Source organism: Nanorana parkeri, unplaced genomic scaffold, assembly GCF_000935625.1.
Source record: "Nanorana parkeri isolate BGI_ZX_2015 unplaced genomic scaffold, ASM93562v1 scaffold1320, whole genome shotgun sequence".
Lineage (NCBI taxonomy): Eukaryota > Metazoa > Chordata > Amphibia > Anura > Dicroglossidae > Nanorana > Nanorana parkeri.
Genome location: NW_017307588.1, coordinates 387,924 through 410,359, shown reverse-complemented (window position 1 = coordinate 410,359; position 22,436 = coordinate 387,924). Strand labels below are relative to the sequence as shown.

The following is a 22,436-nucleotide window of genomic DNA, read 5'->3' as shown; positions in this document are numbered from 1 at the left end:
TTTTAAATTAAACTTATATTCATTTTGTTTTAATTCCGGCAGAGAGAAGGGTTTTCGAAGTATAACAAGATCTATGAATATGAGTATCATTTGTTTGGAAGGGTAAGTAGTGGAAACAGGAACAATATCAGCACATTCATCAGTGGAAGTCAAGACAGAACACAGACATTTTATATAGCGCAGCCTTTCTCTACCAGGGTTCCTCCAGAGGTTGCTAGGGCTTCCCTGGGCAGGGGCATATTGATCTCCCTCGTACACCTATGTTAGGGGCAGAATTTTCCATTGATATCCAATGTAAGGGTTTACGTTTAGACTGACCTCCTATAAGGTGGTACTTATCCGATGATCCCAAATTAAACTCTCCACAGTCCACCAGTGTAAGGGGCTCTTTTATTGACCACCAATGTAAGAGGTCATTTCTCCACTGACTACCAATGTAAGAATGCATTTCTCTATTGCCCACCAATGTAAGAGGCTATGTATACTCTGACCACCAATTTAAGGAGTAATCCCTCCACTGACCACCAATGTAAGGGGGGATTTCTCTATTGAGCACCAATGTAAGGTGGTGGGGGGGGATTCTCTACCGCCCACCAATGTAAGAAGGCTTTTACGCTCTGACCACCAATTTAAGAGTGCATTTCTCCACCGACCACCAATGTAAGAGACATTTCTCTATTGAGCACCAATGTAAGGGACTCTTCTTACTACCTATGACTACTGACTACCAATGTAAGAAGGGAATTTATACTCTAAACACAATTTAAGAGGGCATTGTTCCACTGGCCACCAATTGTCAAAGGGCATATCTCCACTGACCACCAATTTAATGGGGATTCTACACTGACCACCAATGTAAGAGGGCATTTCTCTATTGAACACCAATGTAAGAGGGCATTTCTCCACTGACCAACAATGTAAGAGGGCATATCTCCACTGACCACCAATGTAAGATGCCAGTTCCCCGCTGACCACCAATGTAAGAGGGCCAATGTAAGAGGGCATATCTCCACTTTCTACCAATGTTAGAGGACATTTCTACACTAACCACCAATGTAAGTCTATTCATGATATTTCAGGATTATTACAGAAGATAATTGCTGTATAGAGCAGGAGGGTGTTCAAAATGATCTGCTGTGGGAGTCGATTGCACTACAAATGCCACATTCTTTGTTTTCTCTGAAACTTGATGATCACACTAATGTATCTTGAGCTGCAGATATATCAACTTTTAGCAGGGTTTCCCTGAGACCTAAAAATGATCTCAAGGGCTCCCAGGGGAAGAAATAGTTGAGAGACTGATACACAGAGATATAGTAACAAACATGAATTCTTATGTATCATTGCAGGACGTGACGGTCAGCATGACCTCTGTCTCTGGACATTTGTTGGGGATGGATTTCCAGAGGCATCTTAAATCCTGGTGGGTATTATTTTATTCTACATGGGGGCGCACTGCTGGCTAAGTGTCCAGTATTCTTTACAGGGAATTTGTAGTCTCATAAATTATTCAGATATCTGTCACCTTGATTAGCTGTAAATGTATTTATAGGCAGTTGTTTAGGTTTGGATAGAGTAGGGAAAGGTTAAACACCTGTTAGTTTATTTTTTATTTTCTGTGTCCTGTTGGGGAGATGTCTCTTCACTTCCTGGGAATACCACAGGACGTGAGAGGAAATCTCTCCTAATTAAGGGGAATGTCCCTCTTAAACAGTTGTCATTGAAACATTTGTCCCCATTGGAAGGCTTTCCCCTCACTTTTGGTGACAAATGTAACATTTTTGGTTTCCCATCAGTGACAGTAGTTAACAGGAGAAACAGACTGGGTGAATCTCCTAATCGGGGGGCACGGACAACATTAAAAACGTGACAGGAGTTCAAATCCTCTGCTACTATATCCAAAAGTAAAGAAGATTTGGGCTATACATACATTTTGATGTAAATAATTGTATCCTTGTGTGTTAAAGTTCTAAAAACTGTGTTTCTGATCATGGGTTCTATACACCGATCAGCCATAACATTATGACCACCTGCCTAATATTGAGTCGGTCCCACTTTTCCTGACCCGTCAAGGCATGGTACACTAGACCTCTGAAGGTGTGCTGTGGTATCCGGCACTAAGCTGTCAGTAGCAGATCCTTTAAGTCCTGTAAGTTGTGAGGTGAGGCATCCATGGATCGGATCAGATTGTTTTTTCAGCACGTCCCACAGATGCTCAATTGGAATGAGATTTGGAGAATTTGGAGGACAAGTCAGCACCTCAGACTCATTGCTGTGTTCCTAAAACCATTCTTGAACCATGTTTGCAGTGTGGCAGGGCACATTATCCTGCTGAAAGAGGCCACTGCCATCAGGGAATAACATTTCCATTAAGGGGTGGACTTGGCACAATGTCTAGGTAGGTGGTACGTGTCAAAATAACACATGCACATAAATGGCGGGATCCAAGGTTTCCCAGCAGAACATTGCCCAGAGAGCATCACAATGCCTCCTCCTCTTCCGGCTTGCCTTCTGAGTGGTCATAATTTTTTCGGCTGATCGGTGTACACGTATTTGGAGGCAGCCATGTTTGTTAATTACATGAGCATGCCGCATATTCTGCTGCACAAGGACTGCAGTTTATTGCACCTTCTAAACTTGGGTACACACGGAGTGAATTTTGGATGATTCAGCAGGAATCAGCAAAAATTCGGTCTGTTGGTGACCCTATCCCCTCGACAGAAGTCAATCATTAGATCAACTTTTGCAGAAGGAACATGATGGAAATTCCTCTGCTGAATGGTGCTTTAATCTACTTTGATTTCTCCCATTTGTTTTCCAGGCACAGCTGCAACCCAGTTTCTCTTTTCGATGCTGAAGTTGAGAAGGTTTGCTCTGATGATATGGTTAACATCAAGGTAAACAAATGATGGTCTGAAGCACTTAACAGTAAAATATATTAAACACTTTGGGGTCTATTTATAAACCTTTCGCCTAGTCATTCGCTGTGCGATTCCCATTTTGTGCGGCCTTCCCGCAACTAGATGGAGTCAAGAAGCATAGGAAGTTCAGGTAGACATTGTACAAACTTAACCCCCACTTTTCTGTTAAGCAGTTGGGCACGGTGTCTACATCTGGCTGTGCAATCCAATAGGCACAAGAGTTTGACCACCCAGCTTTCCATAATCTAACAGACTTTGTCAGACACGGTCCCTTTCTTGTTCCATATTGCAAAACCTGTGTGTGGACACTTGTGATGGGGGGTGATGCTGGTAACCATTTCAGAGCAATGGAGGGGGAAGGTTAGAATTACATACCCTCCTCCCTTGACCTAGCAGAGCCTACCTGCCCTCTCCACAGATACATACTTACCAATAGGGCTGCAGCTAACTATTATTTTCAAATTGATTAGTCGCCCAATAATTTTTTGTTAACTAATAGATGATGAGAATAGTGGCCAACTATTCTCATAATCGATTTAATCGATTAGTTGTTGCAGCCCTACTAACCAAAATCCTGTGCTTGCCTGCAGTATTTGTTTACATCCTGAACCAAAGTCCTCTGGCTACACAGTAGAGTCCATAGACTTCTTTGGGGATCTACTGCACAGGCATGGTCAGCAGAGAGAGGCCTTTGGAGCGGGATGTGAACAAATATGGGAGGCCACGGTTGCTGAATCTCGGTAAGTATGCCAATGTGGAAAGGCAGCATAGGCTCTTTAAGGTCAGAGGAGGGAGGCAACAATATATGTGACAAATGAAAATGCTAATATATGTAGTTGAGGAAAAGTACCTTTGTAAGACCCATCTTATTACCTGTATAGAGAAGTCTGGCTTCAGATTTGGAGGACAGAAATACTTTTTGTTTACAGCATTTCAGCTTTCCTATCTACAGCAGAAGCGATAATAACTTATAGCAAAGAAGGAAGCGCAGGATAACGCCATTAGAGCTGTCATTTTGGTGATTTCAGAGAACGCTGGAGCGAGAGGTTCGGCAGTGTCAGGTTCTTGTCATATGGACGGATTGTGACCGAGAAGGGGAAAACATCGGTTTTGAGGTTATCGATGTCTGCAAAGCAGGTATTATATCTGTATGCCTTCTATGCACTGTCGCCTAAATTGTACATTACTTATACCCAGAGCTATCAAACTATGAGCATCCTGGCGCTTACGGTTACAGCAAACCTGTCATTATTGCTTGAGAACAGGGAACACATAGGCCTGAATGTACCTTTTTCCCTTTAGTATGTTATGTTCTCTGCAGCTAGGTGACTTCTTCATCCACAGTGCCCTCTAAGGAGTACTTGACATCTTCTCCGATACTCCACCTTCCTTTCCAATTGGTTTTTTTTATGTTGATTCAGTTTTTATTAGAATTTTCGTAGGATTCATACAATACGGTATAAAAAGAAAATAACACATAAGCAAGGCAACACAATACACAGGAGAGTCTATTTCCCTGTCATGTGCCAAGAATAACGAGTCTATACTAGCATCGCAGTTGCTCCTATCAACCAAAGCAAATTGTGTGTGTCTGAGGTCCAGGTGGGGCGTTAATAGAAACATCGATAATGAGCAGGATTCTATATTATCGGATCAGATATAGGAAAACGCTACTGGACTACTCCCAATTGGGTTTTTTAGGGAGATTTGCAATAGGTGCAGTAAGAAGCACCTCAGTCAGCTGAAGGCTCACATTGTCTCCCTAAGAGACTGCAAACAGTCCTGGAAAATTGTACACATTACTTGTTATTGTGGGACTGTTTGTGGGCACCCTGTTGTTTGATCTCGCCATATTGAGATCAACGGCTCCAGACAGCGGCCTGCAGTTCATGAACAGGCCTTAAAATGCAGGTCACAGTGTGTAGAAATAATGAGGTGCATAGCGGAAAACAGATTTCTGCTTTCTGCTATAAATGGGCCCCGTGGTATTTATTTCCTGTACGGATAACTATAGTCATGGGACCCTTGCATTCTGAATCAACCTGTTGCCGCCAACCATACGCTCATATGTGGCAGCACAATGGTGGGCTTTAACGCCATGCTGTCAGATATTTGCATACAGCGGGCGCTGCTCTTGTGTGCTGGGAGCACACTCACACGGCACCCCCCCCAGCACTGTGACTGTACTTTCACTGACAGCCCCCCGATCACGGTATACAATCATGAGCTGGGATAACGAGCTCTGGATAACGTTGTTATTGTGACAGCCAATCACAGTGATCACGTGTTTGGGAAGCCCAGGAAACCCCTTCAACTTCAACTACTTCAAGACCAGGTGTTTAGACCCCCTTCCTGGCCAGGCCATTTTTCAGTATTCAGCGCTGCGATACTTTGTCTGACGTTTATTCCGTCATGCAACGCTGTACTGAAATGAATTTTATACCATTTTTTGGGGACAGATAGAGCTTTATTTTGGTGGTATTTAATCACCACTGGGGGTTTTTATTTTTTATTATAATTAGGAAAAATTACTGAAAATTTTGAAAAAAAAAAGTTTTTTTTAACATTGTTAGGAAACATTTATTATTACCCAGTTTTTTGGTCACATATAAAAGATTGGGTCACGTTGGTTAAATAGACACCAAACATGTCAAGGTTTAAAATTGCACGCACCCGCGACATCGCAGAAAACGACCGCAACCAAAATTAGCCATAGGCGACGCTTTAAACGTTTTTACCGCTCATCAGTTTAGTGTTATCAGTGATTGATGGCCCTAGACTTATTTCTCTCCCTGCGACGTTCGCGGCGATATGTAACATGTGCGGCGTAATGGGCGCAATCGTCTTTTTTGCACGTATGCGCCCCCGACGCATGTATGCATGCGTGTATGTATGGGTGGGGACTTTTATTTTTTTTGAATTTTTTTTTAAATTCTTTTTTATGTGTAACTTAAAAAATTTTTGGGGGGGACTTTAATTTTTTTTCCTTTTTTTTTCCACTTAACTTTATTGCTATCACATACGGTGGCTAATAAAACCCCCCTATGTGATAGCAAAATATGTGACAGGTCCTCTTTATGGAGACATCAGGGGTCTCCAAGACCCCTAATGTCACCTAGGACCCCCCAAAAGAAGCTGATGAAGCAGAGATCTGCTCCATCAGCTTCTTTGCAGCTTCTGAAGCTGGAGAGTGACACAAGAATGCGGAAGTGATGTATTATACAACACTTCCGCATTCTTGCAGAGGAGAGGGGACCGGAGGGAGCTCGTGTACCGAGCTCTCTCTGATCCCCTGTGTCACAGGCGACATGCTGATCCCGGGCTCGCACCGGGCACAGCGGAGCCCGGGATCAGCGGGACAATGGCGGGGGGGACAGCAGAGGGAGGGGGGGCCGCACCGATCGTCGCTAAATACAAGCGATCCGCCGGCTTTACAGCCGGCGGATCGCATGTATATTAACGGGCATCGCTGCCCGTTTTAAAATTGCGGCCATTTCCCGCTCGCGCCCGGCGGCGCGCGCAAGGGGGCGTGTCTGAGCGGACGTCTAAAGACGCCCGCTCAGATCTAGAGAGCTCCTGGCCGGCCATTTTTTTACTACGGCCGGCCCGGAGGCAGTTAAGAACCCCTTAAAGGGTCATCAGGAGCTGGCTGTAAGGAGTTAAGAAGCTTGTAGACCATGCTCTAAGGAAATGCAGCATGCTGTATCTTACATTTTCTTTTCTCTCTTTCACTTTCAGTAAAACCCAATTTGCAGGTATTCCGTGCCCGCTTCTCAGAGATCACCCCTCGTTCCATCACAACAGCTTGTCAGAACTTGATCCAACCAGATCAGAACACCAGTGATGCAGTGGATGTAAGGATGGAGCTGGACCTTCGGATTGGTAGGGACCTTACTCTATGTCCTGAGTACAAATGAATCAGCATTTTGTGGACTGAACCAATTCTGAAAATGTAACGGACCATTGCACCCTAATAAATGGACCCAGAAATGTTGGCATGCTTTTTTTTATTTGCTTTTGTCATAGTAAAACAATTTGGACATTACAATGCTTACGTTCATCTGAAGTGATAGGAAGTCCTAAATTTTATGGTTGTCACCTGAGCAAGAGTTGAGGGGGAAATCTTTCAATGGGGACACCTGCTCCATTGATAACGGTCTGATAGGATTTCCCATCAATTTGACAAGCTAGACGCAAAGCGTTACAGATGAGGCAAGGAATTAAAATATTTTTGTTGTCCATCTCTCTCTCTCTCTCTCTCTCTCTCTCTCTCTCTCTCTCTCCCTCTCCCTCTCCCTCTCCCTCGACATACTGCCATCGCTTTAGACCTGGCTTCTTCGCATTTTACTACAGATAGCATTTCTCTAGACCTGTTGACACCCCCTCCTCCTCATTCTCCTCCTTTACCCCTTTTCTTCACTTGACTCTATTCTAGTCTTTCCTTTTTCTTCCAATCCGATCATGATAATTTACTTGTTGCATTATTTGAGACTATATTTTGCCTGTCGGCTCTATGTAAGACGATAAGAACACCAGTATATATGAATATATTCTCTGCCTCGGATATAATCTGTAGTTTGTTCTCTAACATCTTGCTGTCTTTAGCATTTACTGTTTTAACAAAACGCTGTACACTTACATCTATATACCGATGACCTGTACTTGGCTTTAATACTGTCTTATTCGGATTTTGTATTCTGAAAACTATCAATAAACATGAATTAAAAAATAAAAGCTGTATAAACGAACTAAATACTATGTTTCATACAGGTGCTGCTTTTACCAGATTCCAGACTCTGCGCCTCCAGAAGATTTTCCCCTCAGTGTTGTCTGATCAGCTCATCAGCTATGGAAGCTGTCAGTTCCCCACCTTGGGGTTTGTGGTTGAGAGGTTCAAAGCTATCCAGGCTTTTATTCCCGAGACCTTCTACAAGATCAAAGGTATTTCTGGACTTGACGGGCTTATATCTTAAAGTTAGAAAACTGCTGATTTCTGCCGCGTGTTTTTGCTTGGGGTGTACACGGACAATTTTATTCCAGCATACAAAACAATCAAAAAGGACAGATGGGAAGCCCACACTATTCTAGTATAGTTTAAGTCTGTCTTCTGCTCAATCTTTTCATATATTTTTTTTTTTTGGGGTAAACAGCATTTCCAGTTCTTCCATTTTTCATTCTGTTTGTAAAATGAGAACCCAAGCCAAAGGTTTTGTTAGGGAGGAAGGGGGAACAACTGTCCTATTTAATTGCAGTGTTCTTGTCATAGGTTTCCCCTCATTTTCCTCCTTCTTTTTTTTGTTTAATCCCTTTTTTGATAGCAGTAAAGGTTGGTCATACGAGGAGTAAACTTCTTGCTTTGTATATGGTTCGGAGACCAACAGTGAGATCTCCCTGCAATAATTCCTGACCTTGCACCTGTTCACTTTGGAGTATTGGGTGTCCTCACCCACCTTTTGCGTATCCCGATTTCTCATGTTACATTCTCAATATTAAATGCAAAATCCAGTGGGGATGGTAGGAGCCCCTAATAATGGGGACAGCATGTGTGCAGACCGGGAACTCCATACAGAGTTCTCGCCCATAGAGTCACCGTGGGATAGAATAGACTGCCGGGGTTTACTCTCCAGCATCTACCAGAAACTGAAATATAATTATCTGAGTTATCTTTAATTGGCAATTGTAGAAAGACGCATGTAATATTGAATGAATGTAGATCAACAATGTGAGGGACGAGGCAGATAAAAGATCTGTTGTGTTTAAAACTGTTTTTCAAACTGTAGAGGCAAAAGGATTAAAAACTAAAGTAAATGTCACATATGTCCACATACCCAAAATCTACAGGGATAGTGCTTGCTAGTGTGGCAAGCAATAGCATTTTTAACCCACTCATGTTGCTCATTCTGTGCTATTTGTATTCCTCAGTGACTCATGAACATGAAGATGGGAATGTGGAGTTCACCTGGAAGAGGAACCGTTTGTTTAACCACACAGCATGCCTTGTTCTCTACCAGATCTGCATGGAGGTACGGAAGCCAGGCATTTGCTTGATGATGACAAATTTACAGCAAATCAACCTCTTGGTCCGAGTATTGCTGTGGGGGGTGGGATGCAGAATACAATTTTTAAATAATGATTAGATGATATCTGAAGCTCATTGCAGACCGCAGTTTAGTGGAATCAGAGGCATGAGGTGTGTACATTTGATCAATACATACCGAAAAGTTGTTCTGTTTTTAGGATCCCACAGCCACAGTCGTTCAAGTGGGAAGCAAACCGAAGAGCAAATGGAGGCCGGTGGCCCTGGACACTGTGGTATGTACAAGATATAAGCTGATTATCCTGGTATAAATTTGTTTAGGAGAGGCATTTATAAAGCTGTAAATGGACAGTTTCTGCTCTTAAAAGATTAGTATGGCCAAACCTTATTTGGTGTCAGTTCTCTTTTGGGTCACAAGGAGGACGTTTACTAATGTCCTTCTGTGACCCAAAACACCGCATATAGCAAGATATTGCTCGCTAAATGCTGAGAGCACAGATTGACATTGTACCCGGGAAGGATCCCGACAATATTGTCAGGATCCAACCCGCTACCTGATTGACAGGGGGCTCTGCCTCTCTAGATCCAGAGCCAGATGTGCCCGCCCCCTCCCCTGTCTGCCCCTACAATGAGTGCTGGAGGAATAAAGAAGGGAAGGGGGCAATACCTGTGGGGAGCAGTGACTGTCACTGCTTTCTGCTGGGAGAATATCATGAACTGAGCGATCAGTTCTTGATCTAGAGAGTCAACATGTGACAGCTTCAGTGTCGCACACTGGCTCAAATTTATCGGGATGAGTGCACTTCACTTTAATTAAACCTGAGTTTAGATGATTACTGTGGTCCATTTAAAACGCTTTAATTTTCACATGCTGATCATGCAGCAAGCACAAGGCTGCAATAGTTCCAGAGTCTTCCCTTTTGCTTGGCGCATTTTATTATCGTTGTCAGAACAACTCATATTGTGATAGGCCAAATGTAATCTACAGAATGGCTTCATCCTTAAAGCTGTACTCCCAGCAACAAAATTCTTCAGTAGCCACAGAGGCTATAAATCCACTTGTGTGCAGCAGGATCCCATGGTAAACCAACATATTGCCATATAAAAGTAGCAGTGATGACAACTGGCTATACATAGCCACCATCACCCATTATAGGAAATTACAGGAGGGGGTGGAGACAAGACCAGTCACCCTGCACAAGGAGAGAGAGCAGCAGTGACTGGTCTTTATTACAGGAAGCTCCAAGTCTCACATTGGATTACTGCACAGATCTGGAAGAATACACAAAGCTCACCAAGATTCAAGAAGAATACACAGGACTCTTGTATGAGGACAATATATGATCATCCCGGAGTTCAGTGTTAACCCATGAGACTCTTCTTGTGTCAGGCCAATGACCAATTCTCTTTCCATATAATTTAATTTTAAGCACGCTCTATTGTTTTTTTTTCTGCATAGGAGATGGAAAAACTGGCTTCTAGAAAACTGAAAATTGGAGCGAAGGAGACCATGAAAATTGCAGAGAAGCTTTACACGCAGGGGTAATTTCACCTTCTAAAACTCTAATAACAGACTGTCGGCTTTCTTTTTATTACTGTAGTACACAGACTTGTGCTCGCTGTCTTCTGAGACAATAGATGTAAAACGTGTCAAAGCAGAATCTTCTATGTAGCCTCTCATCAATAACCCCCAGCTGCTAGACCTCTTGCATGTGGCCACGTGGCCTCCCGTGAAGGGCTTTTAGGTACATTGGGATCGTATTGAAAAGTAAGCCTGAAATGTAGATCGTATTAGTTTTGCAGATTCTGTATCGATGCTGTTCTCTGGCAGGGAAACAATAGCTGAGTTTTTAGAGAGGATCCAGAGGGACCTTCGATCTGACCAGGGACTCTGGTCATGAAAGGGTTAAATAAGCTTTTTTTTTCTTTTTTTTTTTTCTAGGTACATCAGTTACCCTCGAACTGAAACCAACATTTTCCCCAAGGACTTGAACCTCACGCCATTGGTTGAGCAGCAGACGCAGGACCCTCAGTGGGGTGGCTTTGCCCAACGCATCTTGGAGAGGGGTGGGCCAACTCCCAGGAACGGGAGCAAGTCAGATCAGGCCCATCCTCCCATCCACCCTACTAAGTACGCCAGCAACCTACAGGTGAGAATGGGAGCTTGCGTCTGTGGAGTCTTATTGTAATAGGACACAAATGCAGTAACTGAGCATCTACAAGAATTGTATAATTAAATGTTTAGTCATACAGTATATCTAAAGGCAAAACTTGGTTTTGGATAGTGATATTACAGTGTTAAATCTAAAGTTTAATGTGCATATATTTTGCCTTCCCCCCAACGTCATCATCATGCTAATTACATTTTAAAGTCACAATATTTTCCATTTTTATAACGTATGTAATTTTTGACATTATCACTGGATCCCTTTTGCTTCTTTATGCAAAGCAGGCAGATCAGGGCTGGTGGAAGGGACTAGCAAGGTGCTGTACATAGCTTCCTAATTCTTTGCCTCTGTACTCCTCTTAGAGCCCTAAGCCCTGATGCAAGCAGTGGGATGGTTCTTGGGAGGAGTTATGCGAATTTCATAATGCCTTGATGGGTCACTCTGGAGGAGTTGGAGTTCCAGGCAGACTTAATTTACATACGGCTTGCCCTAGGCAACACCCACATATAATGCTGAGCCTCCATGATTTATATATCTGAAATCCAATAAATGAAATAAGCGGGCCAGGGACCGTAAGGCTGGGGAGGAAAGGGCTAGATCAGGAAAGGGCAACTCTGGCCTTCCAGCTGTTGTGGAACTACAAGTCCCATGGGGCATTGCAAGACTGACAGTTACAGACATGTCTCCCAGAGGAATGTTTGGATTTGTAGTTAAAGAACAGCTGTAGGGCCAGAGTTGCCCATCCCTGGGCTAGATGATATTGGACATTCTCAAGCTTGGAATTAAGGCGGGCAAAATCCAATATTTTACAGTTGTCACTGAAACCAGAAAAGAGAGGAAATCTTCCAACTGGGGCACTTCTTCCAGTGACATCTGTCAATTACTTCCTGTTTTGTATCCAGGATAAGAAATGAAGGGAATCTCCCCAATAGGACAATGACAGAAGAAAAACTACCCTGTTTGGCTTTAGATATACTTTAATCCACTGCCGAGCACCAGCTGACTTTGCACAGAGATGACAGGTCCTCTTGTGGTGCGTTCACCCTCATCCACACAGTAACAATATGAGAGAGGAGGAATGCCTCTAGAGGTACGGCTATCATTTCCGAAGGCTGCAAGTGTTTATTTGACCTCTCTGCTTCCAGGCAAATGAGAAGCGCATCTACGAGTTCATTGTGCGCCATTTCTTGGCCTGTTGCTCCCAGGACGCTCAGGGGCAGGAGACCACCGTAGAGATCGACATCGCCGCCGAGAGGTTTGTGGCTCACGGGCTGATGATTATCGCCAGAAACTACCTGGATGTCTATCCGTACGACAAGTGGAACACAAAGGTGAAGAAAGTGCTGATACTTGTAACTTGTACGGTAGTATGACTGTGAGGTTCTGTATTACCTGACTGGAAGCTCAACTCTGTATATGTAGAATATGCCATTGTATTAAAGGGTCATTCCATGTAGAAGCAATACTTCAGCTATAGGTCGGGTCTAGCAGTGTAAATCAGCCACTAGCTTTTTGTACCTCCTTCGGGCCTCCAGTGCCAATGAGTTCTATAGTTGCCATTTGGGTTCCTGGTCACCGTAGGGTCTCACACCTGCTGCTTGGACTCCTTAGTAATTATGTTGGCATGTGCACAGGCCTGGGAAGTTAAAGAGGACCTGTACTGTGGAAGCAGTGACCAAAACCCAGAAGCGGAGGGCCAAGGACTAAGCACCAGTATTGCCTTGTGGGCTCCCTGCAGCTTATCTATTCCCCATCACTGACTTACCATGCCTTGTTCTGACACTGTGTAGAGTCTGTTCTCTTAATTAAGGCAGGGTTATGCTTCCCTGATGACTGGTCGGGTCATTATCAATAAGTAACAGGAACGGTGGAGAAAGCTTAGATCCACAGAATGAATGAAGCAGGGGCAAAGACATCCTTGCACTGCAGGTCTTCAGGTACAGCTTTCTCTCCAGCAAGGAGAACAGTGAGGAACGCAGTAGGGAAATAACCAATCTTTCTCTGAATCTGGTAAGAATAGCAGTCAGAGGCAGAAGTGCCGTAGATGATCTCATTGTAGTATGAGGCTGAAGGCACAGGAAGTGCATTGCTTTTCTTCAGGTGGAGGAAGGCAAAAGGTAATTCAAGGTGCTGCTTAGGCACAAATAACATTTCTGGATGTTGACTATAAGATAGCAATCTTTCTTTGGAGTTTAGGTCCACAAGTCCTGAACACTCAGCATCTCCTGTTCTGACTTCCTACCACCAACAGGGTACCTGGGGTGGGGGGGAGCCAGCAACTAGCTTTATAGCATAACTTACATTGGAATTTAGTGTGTGATGTATTATTCCCTCAGGTCATCCCTGTGTATGATATGGGTCAGAGGTTCCAGCCCACCTTGGTGGAGATGGTAGATGGTGAGACCTCCGCACCACAGCTGCTAACAGAAGCCGATCTCATATCTCTAATGGAGAAACACGGAATAGGTGAACCAGCCAACCCAATTGTAACCGTATTACCTATAACACTGCAATGCCTTTGCTTTGTGTCTAGCAGGTTCCATTGGGAATGAACCGGATTGTGAACAAGAAAGGAGATCCTTGCTGTACTTCTTACCGGGATTCCCATATGGATACACAAGCAACTGGATGGCGCTGCCAACAAACAGGTAGTAGAAGAATGTCACCAGCACAGCAGACTGATCATTGCAGCAAGTAAGCGCCCATTTATTGACATAGGCTGTCTCTCATTTGCAAGCGCTTTCAGGGCCACACAGGGTCCCTTTCATGAGAGCGAGCCTGATGAAGGGGACCCTGTGCGGCCCCAAAAGCGCTTGCAAATGAGGGACAGCCTATGTCAATAAATGGACGCTTATTTGCTGCAATGATCGGTCTGGGATGCTGGTGACATTCTTCTACTATCTGAATCTGATTGTGAAGCACGTCATAACTTGTCTGAGATGAAGAAGAGTCTTTGATTCTATTCTAACAACCAATCAACAAGTTAGCTGTTCTCTTCTCTGTTCTAACCCGCTTTAGCAATGGGATGTCAAGCTGATTGGTTGAACGTTTTGCGCACTGTTATTCATTCTCACACAAGGCGGAAAGTGTCTTGCTGCTGTGTCACCTTGAAAACTTGAAATGTTTTAAAAAAAATATGAAATGGTCTCACAGGTTAAATTCTTTTTGGATATAGAAAATATACAAAAGGGTCTGTGAAAAATCCTTAAAGCCGACCTCAGGGCAAGGGGTTTATTACACATACTTGAAATGCTTTACCTATCAAAAGATTTGTTACTCTGTTCAGCCAATCTTGCTATCCAGACACTTGTGCTGGAGAGTACAGCTAGGCCCACCCTCCTTGTGAGTGAGGCTTGTCCCAACCTTTGATTAGAATGTGGAGGAATGATAACACATGGAGATCTTCTCTCTGCTAATTATAACTCTGCACCTGCCTCTTGTAAGGCTAGCCATACATGTGTAGACTTTTCTTGTTCAGTCCCGCAGGCTGAAGGAAACAAATCACTTGATTCTCCCATACATGTGTAGACTTTTCTTGTTCAGTCCCGCAGGCTGAAGGAAATAAATCACTTGATTTCCCCATACATGTGTAGACTTTTCCTGTTCAGGCCCGCAGGCTGAAGGAAATAAATCACTTGATTTCCCCATACATTGCAATGCCTTTGCTTTGTGTCTAGCAGGTTCCATTGGGAATGAACCGGATTGTGAACAAGAAAGGAGATCCTTGCTGTACTTCTTACCGGGATTCCCATATGGATACACAAGCAACTGGATGGCGCTGCCAACAAACAGGTAGTAGAAGAATGTCACCAGCACAGCAGACTGATCATTGCAGCAAGTAAGCGCCCATTTATTGACATAGGCTGTCTCTCATTTGCAAGCGCTTTCAGGGCCACACAGGGTCCCTTTCATGAGAGCGAGCCTGATGAAGGGGACCCTGTGCGGCCCCAAAAGCGCTTGCAAATGAGGGACAGCCTATGTCAATAAATGGACGCTTATTTGCTGCAATGATCGGTCTGGGATGCTGGTGACATTCTTCTACTATCTGAATCTGATTGTGAAGCACGTCATAACTTGTCTGAGATGAAGAAGAGTCTTTGATTCTATTCTAACAACCAATCAACAAGTTAGCTGTTCTCTTCTCTGTTCTAACCCGCTTTAGCAATGGGATGTCAAGCTGATTGGTTGAACGTTTTGCGCACTGTTATTCATTCTCACACAAGGCGGAAAGTGTCTTGCTGCTGTGTCACCTTGAAAACTTGAAATGTTTTAAAAAAAATATGAAATGGTCTCACAGGTTAAATTCTTTTTGGATATAGAAAATATACAAAAGGGTCTGTGAAAAATCCTTAAAGCCGACCTCAGGGCAAGGGGTTTATTACACATACTTGAAATGCTTTACCTATCAAAAGATTTGTTACTCTGTTCAGCCAATCTTGCTATCCAGACACTTGTGCTGGAGAGTACAGCTAGGCCCACCCTCCTTGTGAGTGAGGCTTGTCCCAACCTTTGATTAGAATGTGGAGGAATGATAACACATGGAGATCTTCTCTCTGCTAATTATAACTCTGCACCTGCCTCTTGTAAGGCTAGCCATACATGTGTAGACTTTTCTTGTTCAGTCCCGCAGGCTGAAGGAAACAAATCACTTGATTCTCCCATACATGTGTAGACTTTTCTTGTTCAGTCCCGCAGGCTGAAGGAAATAAATCACTTGATTTCCCCATACATGTGTAGACTTTTCCTGTTCAGGCCCGCAGGCTGAAGGAAATAAATCACTTGATTTCCCCATACATGTGTAGACTTTTCCTGTTCAGGCCCGCAGGCTGAAGGAAATCACTTGATTCCCCCATACATGTGTAGACTTTTCCTGTTCAGTCCCGCAGGCTGAAGGAAATAAATCACTTGATTCCCCCCATCTACATTAACTGTGTAGATGGAGGAACCTGCAGCTGCCTGAATACCCGAACAGTGACTGCATCTGATAGGATTTTGTAGAGCCACCCACAGCTTGGATTTGGGCCATTTTAGCAGGGATTAGATAGAACTCAAGCCGTGAATGTCCAGAAAAAAGTGCCACTCTCACCATGGACGTCACTAAAGCTACTTTATTCAAGACCAGCAGCCAGCATGGTGGTTGTCCCAGCCTAGCGGCTGCCAACCTATGGCGGGCTTAACTGTAGAGACTTGAAGCTTGGAGTATAGTGGAGCAGTGCAGTTCTCTACATCTTCTACATCAAACCATGAATGGCTAGCTTAGGTTATATTGGATTTATCCTTTTTTGCGGTTTCTAGTGGCTGATGTACATAATATGTGTTTGGTTTTCTGGCAGGCACTGACGCGACCCATGCAGAGCACATTGAAACCATTAAGTCGCGTATGTACGTTGGACTTACCCCTGAACAGAGGTTCCTTCCGGGAGAGTTGGGGATGGGCCTGGTGGAGGGTAAGCCCTGGATTTCTTCTCTCCAGTACTAGAAACGTTCAGATGTATTTTATTGTTCCCAGTGTATTAGCAGTTACCCCTCCATCCATAAGACCTGGTATCCCTCTTCATTTCTTCCTTAGGATATGATTCCATGGGCTTTGAGATGTCCAAGCCAGACTTACGGGCAGAGCTGGAGGCAGATCTAAAACTCATCTGTGAAGGCAAAAAGGACAAGTTCACCGTCCTGAGACAGCAAGTGCAGAAATACAAGCAGGTCTTCATAGAGGCTGCAGCCAAAGCCAACAAGTGAGCCGGGTTTCTCCTTTAAATACAAATTCTAGACTGCTTTAACTAAGAGGGGTCAGCCTGTTATTAAGAGCTTATAGTACCCAGCAATGGCTATATCATGTCTTAGTTCAGGGCTGGACAAATTCCAGGAGCCAGGTAGCCAATGCTCCTGAAACATTACAGCCGGCTTCTAACTTTTGATTTTTTCTCTAGTTGTCGTCAATGGAGCTGGCTCCTGAATTCCAAATTTGTCCACCCCTGTCTTGTTTACAGTGTATATTTGGGCATGCATATGCTGTACATCTCTGCAGTACATGTGCATCCTCCAATGATTTGTCACTTGAAAAATGCTACAAGGTGCTTTCCTGTACCTTGAAGCATTTTTCAGCATGCCTGATGATCTGTCAGAAAATCCAGTGAGCTCCCAACTTGCTGTTTGAACTGACAGCTCTGCGTTTCTGCTGTACTGACATCTAAAGCAGTGTTATCAGCCCTGTCCAGACAATGCCTTTGTCCTGCTAGACTACAGAGCACCTCCCTCCTCATCTTCATAACTTAAGGGGGATAAGTCAAAGCATCAGCATTTTATTGTCAAAGTTTAAGTGGAGTTGAATCCGTCTTTATGAAGATGTGTCTTGTGTGGAAACGTGGATAATTTGCTGATGCTTTGGCTTGTCTCTGCTGCAAGATCCGCAAATGCCTTTTATACTCACTTTGGATTTGTTTGGTTATTTTTCTGGATGAGCTTCGGGCTTTTACCTTACAAATAGAGTGTGGTGGCTTCTCCTGCGACTGTAACGTAAAGGGCAAGGAGTTCTGTAATCCAGGAAAGGAACTCCACTGCTCCGGGTGTCAGTACAGCAGAGACCCAGTGCTGTCAGCCTACTCGGGAAGTTAGGAGCTCACTGGATTTCTGGCAGATCAACAGGTATTGTTCTGTACTTGTAGCAGACAACATGGGAGGGTGTTCATGTATTGCAGAGGTCTACTGGACATGTCTTTGTTTGCCGAGACGTACACTTTAGTGTCAGAAGTTATTTTAAAATTGGGTTGGTTTAGTGGGGCGTTTTTTGTCCAATGTACAGGCATATTTGTAATGCATGCTAAGTAATGTGTAAGTGTAACACTTCCAAGTATTTATTACCCCTTACAGCAGGGGTAGCAAACCTCCGGCCCGCCAACTGTGGTGAAACTGCAAATCCCATGATGCATCTCTTTTCGGGAGTCATGTCTGTGGCTGTGAGAATCTTGCAATGCCTCATGGGATTTGTAGTTCCACCACAGCTGGAGGGCCAGAGGTTTGCTACCCCTGCCTTACAGAGATCACACTACCCCCCTCCTCCCCCCTTACCCCGTGAGAAAGTCTTTTGCGCTTTTCTCTCTAGAAGGCTGGCATGATCCTTGTTCAGGTATCAGCCAGGGTCACCATCTACTTCTGGACTGATATGCTGGCTCAGAAATGACACAGCCATATAGATTCTGTTGTTCACAAATGTCTGACACACATGAGCCTTTGCTGCAGCCTCTTGCCTTGTGACGTGCTGCAAAACTACAATGCTGTAGTCTGATGACTGGGAGAGAGGAGACAAGAAAATGTTTCTTCTTTCATGCAGCAGACTTGTGACATCATTTCAGCCTAGTCAAAGTCACTACACTGGATTTAATTGTTAGGAATTTTATTAATGTGGACTTGAAGGTCCACTTTAGGATAACATTGTACATTGTGTTGCAGTGGCTCTTGCTAGCTGCTTGCTCCGCAGCATATTAACTGACCCCTCTCCCCCGGTTCTGTGCTCTCGCTTACCAGGCTGGACGATGCTCTGTCTCAGTACTTTGGCCAGGCAGCACAACTTGCGGAACAGCAGGAGATCTACCCAGAAACGCCAGTGCCTATACGAAAATGTCCACACTGCAACAGGGATATGGTGCTGAAGACCAAGAGAGATGGAGGGTGAGTGAGAGCAAGGGAGCAGCCATGTTATGCCCCCTGATGTTAATCGAGGGACAGAAGTGCTCCCAGTTGGACATCCCACTGTTCTCCTTCACTGGATAGGAGAAGTCTTTCCCCCACTAATATCACTATCTTCTCTCTCTCATTTAGGTTCTTCATTTCGTGTTTGGGTTATCCCAGCTGTAAAGCATCAATCTGGTTGCCCAGTTCAGTTCTGGAGGTGTCACGAGATGACAGCGTGTGCGATGTGTGCAGACCTCATCCGGTACACAAGTGAGTACACGTTCAGCCCGACCTGGTATTGTTTCTGAGAAAAGAAAGTGGTCCCCTTAGCAGGCAGATACTCTCACACAGTGCATTATGGGAAATAAAGAGCAAATCTGGCCAGACAAGGCACAGTCTGATGTACATGTACCTGCCTATTGTGCCTGGATTGATGTCTCCATCTATCTGATTATATATACACTGAGTGGCCAGATTATTATGACCACCTGACGTTTGTAGGCTAATTGGCTATAATTTTACGCTGAAGTTGCTAGAGGGCCAGACAATTATAAATAGGGAAGCAGGTTGTTTACCACGACAGTAGAAGTGATTTGTTTCTGAAGATACGGCTAAACAACGCAACTTAACAGCCTTTGAACGTGGGATGCTTGTTGGCGCTCGGAGCCATGGAGCGAGTATCAGCAAAACAGCAGAATTCGTTAAATGTTCAAGAGCAGCTGTCGTTAAAGTGTTTAAAGACCGGACTGTCAGCCGAAAATCTGGGTCTGAACGTGCGAATTGTGGCCGTCAGCGACTAGTCAATGTTAGGGCAGAACGGAGAGTGGCAAGACTGGTACAAGACAACAGAAGGGCAACAGTGCCGTGTCAGATTCCTCGCATCACGATGGAGTCACGAGGCGGCCCAACGAAGTTATCTAGTGGCCCAACGAAGTTTAGGGATGCACCGATACCGTTTTTTCAGTTAAGAGTACCAAAATATATATATATATATATTGGTACTTGCCAATACCGATACCGGAAGTCCCATTAAGGAAGCCAGGCGGCGTGTAATGACTCGCCACCTGGCTTGATTTAGCCGGGAAGCTGGGCGGCATGTAAAGTCTTGCCCTTAGGCTTTCTGATTAGCAGGTAAGCCGTCTCCATGCTCCCTTGTCACCAGGTGATGAGGGAGCATAGAGCCGGCTTTCTGGCCAATCAGGAAACTGGGTGCCGTGTAATGACGCGTTGCCCATTAACCTGATTGGTCGAGAAGCTGGCCAGTCAGGATGCCCGGCAATACCTCATTACACGTCGCCCAGCTTCCTGATTGGCCGGGAAGCCGGCTCCATGCTCCCTCGTCATCAGGTGACAAGGGAGCATGAAGCCAGCTTTCTGGGCATTCAGAAAGCTGGGGGGGCATGTAATGACACGCTGCTCGGCTTCCTGATACTGGAAGCTCAAGTATCGGGCTAGGCATCGGAGCAATTGGACGAGTACTCGCCCCAAATACTCGGGAACCAATACTAGTATCTGTATCTGTGCATCCCTACACAAAAAAGTATTTAGCAGGGCACAGCATTTAACAGGCAGAAGGTCGACCTTATTATCAAGTTGGACACAAGCTTACTTTCAGATCATTTCACTGGCAGACCAGAACAAGTATGCAAATCAGGGGTACTGGCTTTGCTTGCCTCAGGCTTGTTGGGGGATCAGCATGTATAAGAGGTCAGCATTGGGCAGCTTGCATATTCTTATCACACGTTTCCTAAAGGTTGCCATAAAGACAACAGTATTCGCTCGCTGATTTTATTTGGTGCAAGTGTGGCAGCTTTCCCTAGGAGGCTGAACGATGTTGGTGGAACATGTGGGGACTGGCGGTGGTGAAACCAGGAATGAGGTGGGTTCATCCCCTGCTGATAGAGTAGAAATAACTAATAGTTTCATGAAATGCTCATCCATTCAACGTAATAGATCTCGCAACTCATAAAATACAGAACTAACATGTTACATGAGGTCAGGGGGCTGACCGTTCCTTTCTGAACCCTCAGTGTGTGTGGCCATCTTTGCTCACCTTACAGATCGATTTATCAATTGACCTTTTGTTTTTTCTTCTGCAGGTTGAAGCTGAAGTTCAAGCGTGGCAGCATCCCCCCTCTGATGCCCCTGGAGTTTGTGGGCTGCATTGGTGGCTGCGATGAAACTCTTAGAGAAATCCTGGATCTGAAATATCTACATGGTGGCAGCAGAGCACCCCAGTCTGGCCCTTCCCGTGAGAACAATCACCTGCAGGTTAACCAGACAAGTAACCGAATTACCAATGGTCGAGGCGGCCAAAACAGACAACCGCCCGCCAAAAAAGACAGAAAGCCTCAACTGGTGACACCAGCTGTGCAGAGAAGTGCTCCGCCCATCGGTGACAACCCTGATAATAACGAAGTGGTGTGCAACTGTGGTGTCAGCGCTGTGCAGCTCACCGTGCGCAAAGAGGGTCCCAACCAGGGGCGCCCGTTCTACAAGTGCAACGGCGGAAACTGCAATTTTTTTCTGTGGGCCGATCAGGAGAGCGGGCCTGGCAGGAGTCCCCCAGCGCTGCAGATGTCTGCAGAACGTCCATCAACCTCTTTCAACAGTTCTAGGGTCTCTGAAGGGTTCCGGATGGCGGGAGGAAGCAGGGACTCAGAATCGGGAGGACAGGGAATGTGTAATTGCAATCAGCCGGCCATCACGCTCACCGTGCAGAAAGAAGGGGCCAACAAAGGCAGACAGTTCCACACCTGTGCAAAACCCAGAGAGCAACAGTGTGGCTTCTTCCAGTGGGCCGACGAGAACGTCCCTCCAGGTAAGCAATGCAGGCGGAAATGGGGCCTCCGTGTACCTAATAACTTGCTAAATAGAGGGATCCTCAACCATATTAAGTGCATGCGAATGTATTATTACACCACCACAGATGGCATGGTGGTATGAATTAAATGACCTATCTGCCTTTATTGTACTGCCCAGTAACCTGCCCTGGAGCAAATGTACCCCATCGCGGCTCCTCATTAATATCCTGTCTCTTCATCCAGGTCCCTCTGGAGATTATCCCACCACATTCGGAGGAGGGTCTGGAGCACAGCGAGGATTTGGCCAGAAAAATAAAAGAACTGATAACTCAGACAGAGCTCCGACAGCCAAGAGACAGCGCACATGTGGCATCTGTCACCAGCCAGGCCACAACCGCACTAACTGCCCTCAGAACAGATGACAAGTGTTCTGCTGAGTCTGTGAAGTATCCGTAGGAACGTTTTATGCTTCATTGTAAAGGGAGACGAGTGGATTTTCAGCCCTCCAATTATTAATGTGCACAGGAATGCTGAGCGTTGAGTGTAGCATGAGCTGTGAAGTGAAATTAGCCATGTAATGGAAGGGAGTTGCAGACATAGATGCTTACTTAGTTCTATGATTGTAGTACGGCAGTACATCCCTTTTATAACAAGTCTGATGATTGGCTTCTAAGTAAGGTTGTTACTCTCTTGCACACACTGCAAATCCAGTATTCAACACTTTTGGGTGTGTCAGATGCCTGCACCCCCCCACCCCCCTCTGTATGCTGTGGTTCCACCCAACGGCCACCACAGTTCTGTTATATCAGTTGATGGTCAGAAGCACAGCACTTAG

The 22,436-nt window shown here is 44.9% G+C and overlaps 1 protein-coding gene across 1 annotated transcript in view; it reads left to right on the top strand.

Moving 5' to 3' along the window:
* TOP3A (topoisomerase (DNA) III alpha) overlaps window positions 1-22,023 on the top strand; it is a 22,465-nt gene extending 442 nt beyond the window's left edge. Inside the window, exons 2-19 of the mRNA XM_018569320.1 lie at window positions 43-102; window positions 1,350-1,423; window positions 2,822-2,897; window positions 3,950-4,058; window positions 6,660-6,803; window positions 7,692-7,862; window positions 8,844-8,944; window positions 9,159-9,233; window positions 10,418-10,500; window positions 10,901-11,108; window positions 12,272-12,457; window positions 13,463-13,592; window positions 16,460-16,573; window positions 16,696-16,861; window positions 18,651-18,794; window positions 18,945-19,067; window positions 20,897-21,618; window positions 21,845-22,023. Of these exons, the coding sequence (XP_018424822.1) occupies window positions 43-102; window positions 1,350-1,423; window positions 2,822-2,897; window positions 3,950-4,058; window positions 6,660-6,803; window positions 7,692-7,862; window positions 8,844-8,944; window positions 9,159-9,233; window positions 10,418-10,500; window positions 10,901-11,108; window positions 12,272-12,457; window positions 13,463-13,592; window positions 16,460-16,573; window positions 16,696-16,861; window positions 18,651-18,794; window positions 18,945-19,067; window positions 20,897-21,618; window positions 21,845-22,023 (2,865 nt within the window). The remainder of the gene's footprint in view (window positions 1-42; window positions 103-1,349; window positions 1,424-2,821; window positions 2,898-3,949; window positions 4,059-6,659; window positions 6,804-7,691; window positions 7,863-8,843; window positions 8,945-9,158; window positions 9,234-10,417; window positions 10,501-10,900; window positions 11,109-12,271; window positions 12,458-13,462; window positions 13,593-16,459; window positions 16,574-16,695; window positions 16,862-18,650; window positions 18,795-18,944; window positions 19,068-20,896; window positions 21,619-21,844) is intronic.
* Window positions 22,024-22,436: the final 413 nt, after the last annotated feature.